The sequence below is a fragment of the Rhineura floridana genome, chromosome 7, assembly GCF_030035675.1.
Source record: "Rhineura floridana isolate rRhiFlo1 chromosome 7, rRhiFlo1.hap2, whole genome shotgun sequence".
Lineage (NCBI taxonomy): Eukaryota > Metazoa > Chordata > Lepidosauria > Squamata > Rhineuridae > Rhineura > Rhineura floridana.
This window is the reverse complement of record NC_084486.1, coordinates 28,307,602-28,320,638: the sequence shown is the minus strand read 5'-3', so window position 1 is coordinate 28,320,638 and position 13,037 is coordinate 28,307,602. Positions and strand designations below refer to the sequence as shown.

Here is a 13,037-nt window from a genome sequence, read left to right as displayed (position 1 = left end):
GTCCTTATCTCTTAAATGTCCAGAAGTGCAAAAACAGCTTTTAGTTCACAGCGTTCAAATAACTAGTAGCAGAGAGAATGAGCAGATTCGTCAACAACAACAAAAAAGTAGATCAGAAAAAATAGTCCCTTATATATATTACACAAAAGTCTTGTAAATCAAAAAGATTTCTTATCTCTCCCAATCAGAAAGCTCTCATCCGTTGTAATCTTTAAAACGCAATTTTCCATGTCAGCTTTTTGCAATAAAAAAAAAAGATAAGCTATTTATATTTTCTTCCCCCTTAGTTCCGTAAATAAAGAAGGAAAGTCTTACCTCATCTAGGTTATCTTAATTGTTGTTACTTGGACAAATCTCTTTCGCTATATAGATAAGAAAATGATAAATGTAGACAGGAGGTTTGCCTGCTAGTCTGTTAAAAAAAAACGGGTCACTTATCCAGCTGAGCTAGCATAAAATCCTCGCTCTGTCTGAACTGCTGGAAGACAGACAATTCTGACGAATTCCAGGCTCCAACAATCAAAACAAAACTATGTGGCAGATCTCATGCTTCTTCCTTATCCGGAAGAAATCATCCCCAGTCAGAAAAAACCCTTCTGACTGAATTTAAAACTGGATAAGTTTCATCCAAGATGGGAGCCTGTCTCAGAGGCAGCACAGGCGGAGGGATCCTCCTGGGAAGCCTGTACTTCCTCATCCAAGTCATTAATAAAAATGTTGAAGAGCATTGGGCCCAGGACTGAGCCCTGTGGTACCCCACTCATTACTTCCGCCCAGTTTTGTCATACTGTGTCCCCATAAGTATCCGATTTCACATTATGGTTGTACAATACTTCCTTTACATTTTAAGTATGCCTTGGGGTAGTCATGGTTCTCCATTGTTTTCATCCTGAGGGGCAGATAGGCTGAGAGATGGTGAGTAGCCCATGGTCACCCACTACAGTTTATAGCTCATTTCCATTTTGAAAAATTAATTAAAACAATTTACATGCAGGCAAAATTTATTAAGTGGATTCACACAATACATTTAAAGCACATCCAACTCGCATTTAAAGCGCACAACTTCCCCTAAAGAATTCTGGGAAATGTCATTTCCCCCTCACAGTTATAGTTCTCACCACTCTTAACAAACTGCAGTTCCCATGATTCTGTGGTGGGATTCATGTGCTTCAAATGGGTGTTGAATGTGCTTTAAAGGAATGGTGTGGATCTGCCCTAGGTATGATGTGCATTCAAGAGTGAATTGAAAGGAACAATTTTAAAAGATACTTCTTACTCTTACTCATTTCTCAGACCTCTTTCTGAAGTAAAGGGTCAAATCTAGTTTGGAGCAGCCACGTTAAAAGATAAGGGCACGGTATTCCAGGCAGGGGGTTGCCAACCCTGCTTGGATATGGATGTCTTTGCAGAAGAACCCTAGTCAAGGTTTACCAACAGCACAATCCAAACTATATCTACTAGAAGTCAGTCCTGTTGAGTTCTATGGGGCTTAATCCCTTAGTAAGTGTGTTTAGAATTGCAGCCTTCAGGAGTGTCCATCTTTACTCTCCAATGCTCCCATCTAACACCTCCACAACACTAGGCTCCTTTGTCCCTACAGTGACCTTCTGGTGACTGGCCTGGCCTGAAGGCACTTAAACCCTTCTTGCTGAAAGCAAGTAGGCTAGATTAAATGTTCCCTACCCAGGCTCCACCTTTTAGCTAAGATTTCTATCTTAATTTCCAATCAGATTTTTTTTATTGTATGCTCCAAGTAACTGTGATTGATGCTTAATGTATCATGCTTAATGACATCACTGGGGCCCGCCCCATGACATCACTCAAGCCCGCCCCATGGCATCACTCGTGCCCACCCCATGACATCACTAGGGCCCACCCCTCAAATCTCAGGTTTTGGGATGCTTCTGACCTGGCAACCCTACCTTAGTGGGAGGTGCATCCTTCCTTTTGTCTCCTCTTCTCTGCAATTTTCAGAGTCCTGGACAAGCAAAGGTTTAAATGAGTTATAGATGCATTAGGGAAAGTAGTTTCCTGTCTCTGATTAGTCCTTTGTTCGTTAAGGAAGAAGCGAAATGTATGATATTACAAATGTTGGGAGCTGCCCGTATTAGAGTTTGGGGGAAAAAAATTGTACCATTTCAGTACTTACTTGACTGGTGAAAATAAGCTCTATGGTTTGCAAATCAAGAGGTAATGGTAAATTTGAGCAGCTCTTACCTTGCTAGTGTTCTATCAAAATTGCCAATAGGCAACTATAAATGGAAGGATTAATAGTGCTGCTGAGGAGTCTTTTTTGAACACATCAGGCTGCTTTTTTATATGGAGTAGCAATTTGGATGAAATAGTCTTGACAGTACTGAGAGTTTTTCCTTACTTTGCAGACCATTTGGCTATTAAGCTGATTATACAACCAGGAGATACCAGGAGCCTCAGAGGGTAGGGAAGCATTTGGGGGAGTGCTCATAGTTATATATTATTTTTATTAGGCCACAGGCTGGGAGCAGCAAAGTAGATCTCTGGCTTGCATGTGCTTGAAATAGTGCTGCTACTTCATTGTTTAGCTTGCTGTGACGTTCTATGGAAGGCCTGCCTGACCTCACTTAGACTTTGTAAGAGTGGAATTCTGTTACCCTAGACATTTAATATGGCACTTGTCTGTGAGGAGCCACTCAGTATGGATTAATTTCATTCTGTAAGGGCTGACACCTGGGAGGTAGCGCCAGTGGTTCTGCAGCTTCCTTCTAGCACATGTGCGGGGCAGTCTGTAGCACAGAGCAGCATAATGCTCAGACTGAGGAGCAGGCCAGGATAGACATGTTGGACCACCACTTTGCTGAAGCTAAGCAGGTCTGGGTCTGGTCAGTGTCTGGATGAGAGACGGCCTGGGAACCACACACACACTGCCTTAGGTTCCAAGATGGAAGAAAGGTGGGATATAAATATAAGATAAATACGTATTTATGTATATAAAAATAAATAAATAGATAAACCCTGCTTGGGCTGAAAGCTGAAGTAGGGACTCTGATCCCTTCAGAGGAGGCGGCACTGTAGTGCTCTAGAGATCAGTCCAACATTTCCCTCTACCTGCAAGGTGGCCGGATGGAAGAGGGAGCGTCATGTCAGATTTTCTGGTTCAAGTTCCTTTTCCCTACCATTAACATGAACTTACTGTGTTTCAGAATTTACAGCCTTATACTCAGTACGACCATTGGTCCATCAGTTCTAAGAGAGTCTACTCTGACTGGTGGTCTTTCCCATCCTGTGGTCCTTTTAACTGGAAAATCCAGGGACTAGGACTGGAACTACACAACAAGTAGTGTGAAGTGTATTTATTTATATATCGCTTCCCATAAAACATCCCAAAGGGCTTTAACAATAAGACAACAACAATAAAATATATAAGCACAATTTAAATCCAATTCAAGAGACACTAAGAAAATTATTTATTGATTTATATACTGCTTATATGCCAAACTGGCTTCTAAGATAGCAAACACAGTACCTGTCTGATGCATACTGATTACAGCTGAGCTGAAACGGATGTTTTGACATCATTGAAAGACACTCCCTCTCATCAGGAATTGTGTTGAATAAGCTTTGTTTGTCCTTACCTTGACTGGTAGAGATCACCCATATGACCAATGCAGGAGCCGTTGCCTTGCACTAAATTAGCACTGTGACATCTGCATGTAGCCAAAACTTGATTGGTTAAATAGCATTGTGATATTATCACATCACCAGATGTTCTCTGATTGGGTTGGATTATATAGTTCTGCTCCTCCTGCCACCAGTGCTGTATGGCTTTGATTCCAGGATTCCTGACAAGACAGGAGACCTGTCCAGCAACTCAAGGAGCAGGTCTGTAGAAAGTTTGCCAAAGGTGCACTTTGCTGTTCATCTCCTGAATCACACCAAATTAGGAGCTGAAAAGGATAAAGTGTTGCTTCAGCAACAGATAAATGGCAACTGAACAGTTTTATAGCAATCAAGCAGCTCGATTACTTCCTGGGGTGTCAGCAGAACCATTATTATTTTATATACTGCTTAATGCCAAAATAGATTTGGAACACGCATCAGTTCATGATCTAGAAGGCCTTGTACTGCCTGGCGGGCATTTTCTAGTCATGGCTTTAGTTTGGACAGAGCTTGGAAAAGTTACTTTTTTGAACTACAACTCCCATCAGCCCAGTTCAGTGGCCATGCTGGCTGGGGCTGATGGGAGTTGTAGTTCAAAAAAGTAATTTTTCCAAGCTCTGATTTGGATTCATTATTTCTGCTGCTGGTGTCCCATGGGTGATTGGGCAGGTTCTGGAAGAGGGGGAGGGTAAACAGTCAAAATAGGTCACCCAGTTTTGCAGACTCCCCAAATGGCACATCTTCTAAGATGGTGGTCTCTGGGAGTTGTCACCGTCCCCTAACTCCTCTTGATCCCTATGTGCTAGGTCTGGTGATGGGCTCCTCTTCCTCTGATGGTAATGGCTACAAGTATTTTGAACAATAGGGTTTGGGGAAACTATTTTAGCCTCCTTCCCAAAGTCCAGCTTCCTTCCTTTCATAAAGCTACCATTTAATGTTCTACTGGGCATCTTATGGCCTCCAGACCTTCGTTTCTCTCTCCTTCCTCATGGTCTCCCTATATTACATTAGGAGCAGGGTTTTGTCTTTTTTTTTTTAACCACCTTTGTATGCTGCTGAGTTTGCTCTAGACAAAACATTTTTGGAAGTAGCCATTCATTTTCAGATCCCTCAGGCTATATTTTGAGGATAACTACATGAACATGTCAACGTATTTCTTTTGATTAAAAGAAATGTCATCCAGACCGTCAGACTGGATATCTGCTGCTTATACTGCAAAATGGGTTGTTTCTTTATAGGTGGTTGTTATCTGGAAGGAATATGAAAGAGTCCTTAATTCTCTAATGAAAGGGCTTTAAGAAGCAGCATTCATTAAAAGTCTAAATGTAGCATTCTTGTGCAGTAACCTGGATAGCAATATTTTGGTATTCCTGTCGTGCTTAGCAGGCTTGTATGCCCACAGTGGCTTTCAGTGTGCTTGAATTACTGTTCCTGACTTCCCTAATTTTGGCAGGAATGGCAAATCTGATTTTTAACCCTCTTGTTAAGTATATCCTGTTACTTAAGTAATCTGATATTGGGGTCCAATCAACCACAATTAAGCCTTACTTTAAAACAACAACAACATGAGATCTATTTGTCAATGACTCCAGTTTAATGTAAAAATATGAAATGCAGGGTGATTGTTTACAAAGAGGGTTAAAACTATACTGTTTGTTTGGTCCGTCATCATCCCCGGTATTGATTACTATGATTTCTCAAAGCTACCATCCTTCACCTCAAAGCCTCCAGGATTTGTTCATCTTAAAAAATACTGAATACTTAACACTTTCTTACCATAACTGCTACATGAACATACAATAGTTCCTGAGTTATTTAACAAGAGTCACACTGTTGGTGAAAGGTCATTTAGATCTTATTTACTTTTCCAGTCCAGTCCAGTCCTTGACTATAGGAAAATACATGAAGTATGAAGTGGCCTAGATAAAAGGAGAAGAAAGTTGACATAATTTTATATCCTTTTGATATAAAAGTTATAGCCCCAAATGTGTAAGAGGTTTAATGATGTCAATAAGGGTCAGATGATAATGAATTTTTTACCCACCTTGCACCATAAACATTAAAAGCAGGAGAAACTTAGAAGCAAGAATATTTGAGGCATTAATTTTTTATCTTGAAAAATCATCTTGGCAGAGAGAGAAAGAGAGCACCTTTCTAATCAACAGTTGGCTTTATCACCTTAAGAATGGCTGCTTATCCAAGGCACAGCCTATACAGAGATGGAAATGATGTCTTATTCCTGACATAGGAACCTAAAACTTATTTTTGAAACACTCTGTGAGCTGGGAGGCTGGATAATAATAGACACAAGCAGGTTTCATGCAGTCAGACTGCACTTGCTATCTTTATTCATGCTTTAAATACAGCCAGAAAACAACTTATTTATAATATTCACCTAAGTTTGGAATGGTGTGCTACACTGCTGCCAGATTGGACACTGCTATTATCTTGCTACCAAATAAGAGGCTCCTTGAATCTTTAATTCTCAGGCTACTTGAGCTGGTTTGTCTGCACTTGAGCACTAACTTCAAGGCTTTGAAGTCTGTGAGGCTGGCAATCTCTTCAAGTTGAAATAAATATATGTAAACAGGACATAACTGTCCATTTAGATTGGTCCCCTCTGAAAATGATTTAAGCTGCTTCCAGACTGTCACTATTTTGTGGGTGCAATGTAATAAAATGTCAGTAAATTTGTTTTGTGCAATTAAAGTAGATTTGGCACACTGGTGCAACAAATCAGCTCCCCCCACCCCCCATAATGGAAGTCTTGTGGTAAGAAAAGTGATGGGGTAATTATCTGGAAAGTTTGGGATAACAGTGATGTCATATAACTTCCGTACAAACAAATCAGAACAAATGCTCAATAAAAAGTGATGTCATATAATCACTGTGCAAATTTTGTGTGAACAAATCAGAGTGAATGCTCAGTAAACGGGAAGAAGGGAAAGTAGCTCATTTAAATTGCCCCTTTAAGGAATTCCTGCTTGCCATTTATTCTTGCTTGATTGTTTTATGATGATTACTCAAGGCCATTCATGTTATTATTCTGCAGGCCCACTCACCCATTCACTAGACTGGATCCAGTCAATGTATGGTAGGGCAGTAGGATTCTGGTTGCTTGCCTGCCTAATCTATGGGCCTGCCTCACCTCTCCACATCTGATATATCTAAAATAGCAAATGCATTCATAGAGACTAATCCAAGGATTGTCTCAAGGCTCATGATGCAGTTCAACTGCTGAAGCTGCCTGTACGGTAGCCTGCCTGAGAGCCACAGATCTATAAGCCACTTAAAGGAACAGCGGAATATAAATATGGGGGTGTCAGGGAAATAGAGCACTTGAGGTGTACACACAATTTATCTTCTCCCACTACCCTCCAATTTTGAGAGACTAGGATCAGATCACACATTATCAAGTGTATACCCCATTTACATGAGAGGCAGACAAGGCCAGACATGTGAAAGGCCTGGGGGTAAAAGGGGGGGTTCTGTTTTTTCATTTCTTTTCATTTTTTCCATTAAGAAACTGAAAAAAATTGGGGGGAGGATAGGAAAAACCTGGTAGTTTTGGTTTTTTCCCTTCAATTTTCCCAGTTTTTTCCTGGACCTTCACATCTCTAGGCAGGGCATGATTCCACAGCCACACCACATGTTGAATATGCCTAGTTTGACTAAAGATGTCAATATAGGAGGGACATGCTTTCAGATGGCTCAACATCATTTGAGGGAGGCTCTGTACTTAGTGAGAGGATTGGTAATGGGATCCCCATCAAAATGCCATGGATAACATATTTGGCTGAGATTAAAAGAGTCCTTGCCTCAAACCACTGCTCCCTCTGAGCTCATTTTGTGATACAGTGGTTAGGGCTGGGGAGAATCAGGTTCAGATCTCCATTCAGTCATGAAACTCACTAGGTAATTTAGGGCCAGACATTAACTCTCACCCTAACATTCTTCACGGGGTTGCTGTGAGGATAAAATGAGGTAGGAAATTCACGTACACTGTCGTGAGCTCCTTGCTCAGTAAAGGTAGGATATAAATGTGATAAATAAAGGACACTAATGTGAGGTAGGCTGCTTGGTTTGTAAAGTCTTCTGTTGATTCAAAGTAACATATAAATGATTTATGATCATTGCAGGTGTTATAAGTGAAGAAAATGTCAGTTTGACTCTTGATTGTGATTTACCAAAGAAATGTTTGACTTTGCTTTCTCTGCTAAGTTAACATTGCTTCTTGTTCATCTCTTTGAAGCACCTGACATTTCCAAGAGAATTTGACTCTGACTCACTCAGGCACTATAGCTGGGCTGCAGACACCTTGGACAATGTTAATCTTGTCTCCAGCCCCGTCCATTCTGGGTAAGTAACTCAAAAGATTTCCTTTTGGCATTCTGCATGTGTAAGTGTCATTGGAACAACAAGCAGCCACACCCGTTAGATTGCTTTTCATGATGTCTTTTAAAATCACACACTTGCTCTTTGAAGTTATTCCACCATCAAAAGGGGGTTATATATTTTTTCTAAGAGAGACAAAGCTTCCTCCACATCTGCAGTACTGGCCACACCATTGTCCCTCAATCTGATTCCAGGCAGGTGGCAGCATTTCCTTCAATCCTGTGTAGCCTCATGGGCATGCATTTCCAGTTGGTTCTCAGTGTAGTCCCAGACACGTGTGAGCCTGTGGTTGATTGCACTGGGGGACTATGGAGGTGCTGCCACATCTGTGAACCTGACCCATGGTATGCTGGGGAACTGGGAGCAACTAAGCAAAATGAGTTTCTTTGAAACAGATATGCATATATGCCCTTCTCACTTTTTTTAGGCACAGGGGAATGGCTTCTGACTTTAAACTTTGACAAGAAGGAGCCTCATAATTATCAGGATCTGAATAACCCCATGGCTAGTGGAAAAGACTGCTGCGCACAGAGGGTTGCTGATTTTGCTTCCAAATGCATTTCTTCATCCCATATTGAGCCCTGCTCTGGAGAGTCCCCTGACTTATAGGAACACCTTTTCAGGGGCTGCAATGAAAAGGGGGCTTGGAAAAGGCCCAGTGCATGCTCAGCTGTATGGGTCCCACCCAATATATGCTGATTTCTTACTAGTTTGGAGGATGGGGAGTGATTCCTTGGAGCACTTGCTATTTAAGAAAAGATAGTAGAACTCATCCTTCGTATTTCGTCCGACTACATCTAATCTATATTTAGGTTATTTAGCCATATGTATTTTGCATTTATTTCTTAAAAAGCAGGTGTATTTAGTACTGGAGGGCAAATAAATGCTTGTAGTGAATTGCATTGGTTGCAATCCAGACAAATGTTTGTGTGCACAGTTAAAAGTTGAAGTTTTACAGATTTAAAAAAAAACAATTAACTTGATTTGAATTGCCCAGTGTTGCAAGGTTCATTAAATTAAAACTACAAATTGATTTGACAAATGTTAATAACCCTCTCTTTATTTTATAAAATGTTATTGTTACATGAATAAATTTGCTTAGTATAATTGCAAGGTGTATCTCATTTCCTCTTCTTTCCTTCAGGGATGTGTCTATAATTTTTTTCAATTTTAAAAAAAATTATTAAGTATCAAACACTACGTAAAAATGAATATTAAACCGAGAAGTACAAATCATTGCTTAGAGGTTTGCACAGCAGGGTCTAGACTTAAGATCTATATTAATACTTTTCTTTCGTTCCCATCCTGAGATTGCCCAGTGACACTTATCATAGAATCATAGAATAGTAGAGTTGGAAGGGGCCTATAAGGTCATTGAGTCCAACCCCCTGCTCAATGCAGGAATCCAAGTTAAAGAATACTCAACAGATGGCTGTCCAGCTGCCTCTTGAATGCCTCCAGTGGTAATTGGCTCCATTCTCATACTGCTCTAACTGTTAGGATATTTTTCCTGATGTTCAGCCGAAATCTGGCTTCCTGTAACATTAGCTCATTATTCTGTGTCCTTCTAGTTCATATCTACAGTGCACAGATAAGAGTAACTGAAACAATTTTCTTACCACCAAATAAAAATGTGAACCGACTAGGAGGACAGAGTCCTCCTGCTCACTTCACTCATCAACCCCCACCCCCAAACACACACACACATCCCGGGCACCCCCAAAACACATACACCAAGAATCTCTAAATGCACCCCCCAGCACCCCCAAACACACACACATGCACAGACTCTCTCTCTCACTCACTCACTCACTCACTCACTCACTCACTCACTCACTCACAGAGGCACTCACAAACTATTCCCTTCCCCCAGCACTCACATACACTCCCCTCCCCCGGGCACTCACCAACCTTACCAGCCTCCCAGCTGCCCAGGCCGCCACTGCCACTACTGCAGCCCTGCATCATCTGCTTACTGGCCTTCCACCTCCGCCCCCTGGCCTGGAGCAAAGCTACTGCCCCACCTAGGCCACTTAACGATGAGGCTGCTGTTGCTCCTAAATAGGCTTCTGCTGTTACGTGAGACATTTACCAGCCTCCCCCTAGCCTTGAGCCTGGCACTGCTTCCTTCTCCCCTTGCTTCCTTCTGTCCCTCCCCTCTGCCCCCAGCCTTGAGCCCAGTGCAGCTATAGTTTGCCTCCCATCCCCCTTTGCCTGCTGCTGCCGCTGCCGCCAAAATGGACAGCTGAAGTGTTCATGCTGCAGTTCACACACTTCAGCTACCTGCTTTGCCTGCCCACTCCTCTTGCTGTGAACGCTTCAGCAGCTGCCGCGGCACATCTATATTGAAGCATTCATAGCGAATATGATGCTTACAAAAATTATGTAGGAAAATATATATGCACATGCATATATATAATCATTCTCTTATCTAAATCTGTTTTGAACTGATGGTGCTCCTCAGTAATAGGATATAAATAATTTAAGGATCAGTTTTAAAATGCATGCTGTAGGATTTTTCTCTTTTTTTTAAAAAAGTACAAATGCCACATATTTGTGTTTGATAATATTAATGCTGGAATACAAAATCAAATAAGATGGGCAAGTGTGTGTATATCATCAAGAACTTTCTTTTGCTTTTATTACGTATCCCCTGTTTAACCCAAATGATCAACTTTAAATCAGTGTATTCCAAGAAAATAAAATATAGTTGTCATCAAAACACTCACATATATGTTAATTTGTGGAGGTGAATAGAGTCCCAACAAGAAAATATATTCAGAATACGATCACAGTATTGTTGGTAACATTTATATTCATAGCTGACGCACTCTCTAGCATACCTTCAAATTTAGGCAGCAGTTTGCTGTGGATGTCAGCTGATATGGCTGGGAAGGAATTTCATCCATATACCCCAGTTGAGGTCTGCATTACATTGCCAGGTTTTTGCCTTCCTCATAGCAACTTTGCTTGTGCTTCATTATTTTCTAATTTGTCACAACTTATTGGAGCTGTGGGAGGCATTAGGCTAGATCCATGGCAAGGATGAGAGGGGTTGGACATCCTGTTTCCCCAATAATAATAATAATAATAAAATTTAATTTATGTGTCGCCTATCTGGCCGATGGCCACTCTAGGCGACGTACATGTAAACAGTTAAAACACAATGGGATAAAATACATTAATACAATATATAAACAATACAGCAGCAACAACAGTACTAGTGCAGGGTAAGAGGCATTTCAGTCATAGAAGTTAACCCTCCCCAGAAATCCCAAAGGCCTGTTGAAAGAGCCAGGTCTTTAAGGCTTTACGAAATACATTTAGGGAAGAGGCGTGCCGTAGATCTTGTGGGAGGGAGTTCCAGAGGGTGGGGGCCGCCACTGAGAATGCCCTCTCTCTTGTGAGTGATCCCCTTAAGGAGTCCTGAAGTATCACCAGAAGGCATTAGCCCCCCTTTTTTTAAGGGGCGCGTGCTGATGTGGCTGCTACATTTTTATTTATTTATTATTTGATTTATATCCCGCCCTTCCTCCCAAAAGGAGCCCAGGTTGTTGTCAAGTCCACATGATCAGTTCACACCATGCCATGCAACTCCCATTAGGGTGCTCCCAGTGATCGGACTGAGTTGGTGTCATTGGCCAGCAATTAAGCTGTTCAATGAAAGGATCCTGCCCAGTGTCCCACCAGACTTTGTGAGCTGTAGCTTACACATTCATGCATCCCAATTGTGCTTTGCCCACAATCCTTTAAGTTGCTTTACCTTTGTCAGCACAAATGCTAATGGAATACTTGCTTTTTTATATATTAAGAGGTGTTGACCCTCATATACATTGTCTGTAGCAAAGATTTTAAAGACAATTAAATACATATTTTATATGACAGAACATGTGTTTTAAAAATAAATCTCACCCCCCGATCAAACTGAAATGCTTTGCTTTTATTATTATTTTGCCTTTGCTTATGATTGACATTTTCTGTTGCTTGCTTCTAATTATCTCACATTAATTATTTTCCAATTTGCTTTCTAAATTATTTTGCAGCTATTCCTCTCCACTCCCCCAGTATGATTCAAGGTGATGACGCTATCTCTGACTCCTCATTTTACTTTGATATATGTTTTCCTCCACAGTTGAAATGTGCCTAGATTTTTTTAGTGCATCTGATTTATCCCCAGTCCTTTTCCACCTTTTATTGTAGACATCTCACTTCTTTGTTTGTTTGTTTAGCTTTTAGCGTTGTGCTTTAGAAATTATTCTGTAGCTCACATCATTTACGTGGCAATAATCTAGATGATCATCAACTACTAATCACATTTATACAGACTGTGCTTGAAGTGTTCCAAAACATAAGGGACAGTAATGTATGCATCAGGGGGGGAAAGAGTAGAATTTTATTGGCAGGTTGGTTTGGAAGGGGATGACAAAATATCTACAAGGAACATTTAAAAAAAACAAGGAATATTGGTTGAATTTGCCACTGATGTACAACATGAGAGCACCATGACACAATATTAGTTGCATTCACAGGTTGGACAAATTGTAGCGTCGGTGCATGGCTGGGGCAGCAAGATTGGCCTAGCTTCTCTCTGCAAACCCTTCGAACCTGTGGCCCTCCAAACGTTGTTGGATGCCAACTCCCATCAGCCCCAGCCAGGAGGGCCAATCGTCAAAGACATTAGGTGTTGTAGTCCAGCCACATCTGAAGAGCCACAGGCTTCTTATCCCTACCTTACAATATACAAAAAAAGTATCTTTGAACCTCCTGTCTTATTTCTGCATACATATTTTTAAATGAATGTGTATTCTAGCCAAATAGGTAACTAGCACTATTCCTATCATTATGACAAGTAGGTACTTGTGTGGGGATTGCAAGGCGTGCTTGGGTGTGTGTGCAGTACATTGCACCCTCTGTGGCTGTACTATAAGTGGGGGGTGGGCAAACATTTCCCTCACTGCAGCATTACAGAACATTGAAACCATTTACTCTTAGAGAAGAAAATTAAA

General features: G+C 41.1%; 1 protein-coding gene across 14 annotated transcripts in view; it reads left to right on the top strand.

Moving 5' to 3' along the window:
* The window catches only part of ANK3 (ankyrin 3), a 591,855-nt gene that overhangs the window by 501,933 nt on the left and 76,885 nt on the right, over positions 1-13,037 (top strand). For all 14 annotated transcript variants that reach the window (XM_061635097.1, XM_061635100.1, XM_061635096.1 and 11 more), the window contains one exon: positions 7,889-7,995. In XM_061635097.1, coding sequence (XP_061491081.1) covers positions 7,889-7,995 — 107 coding nt within the window. The remainder of the gene's footprint in view (positions 1-7,888; positions 7,996-13,037) is intronic.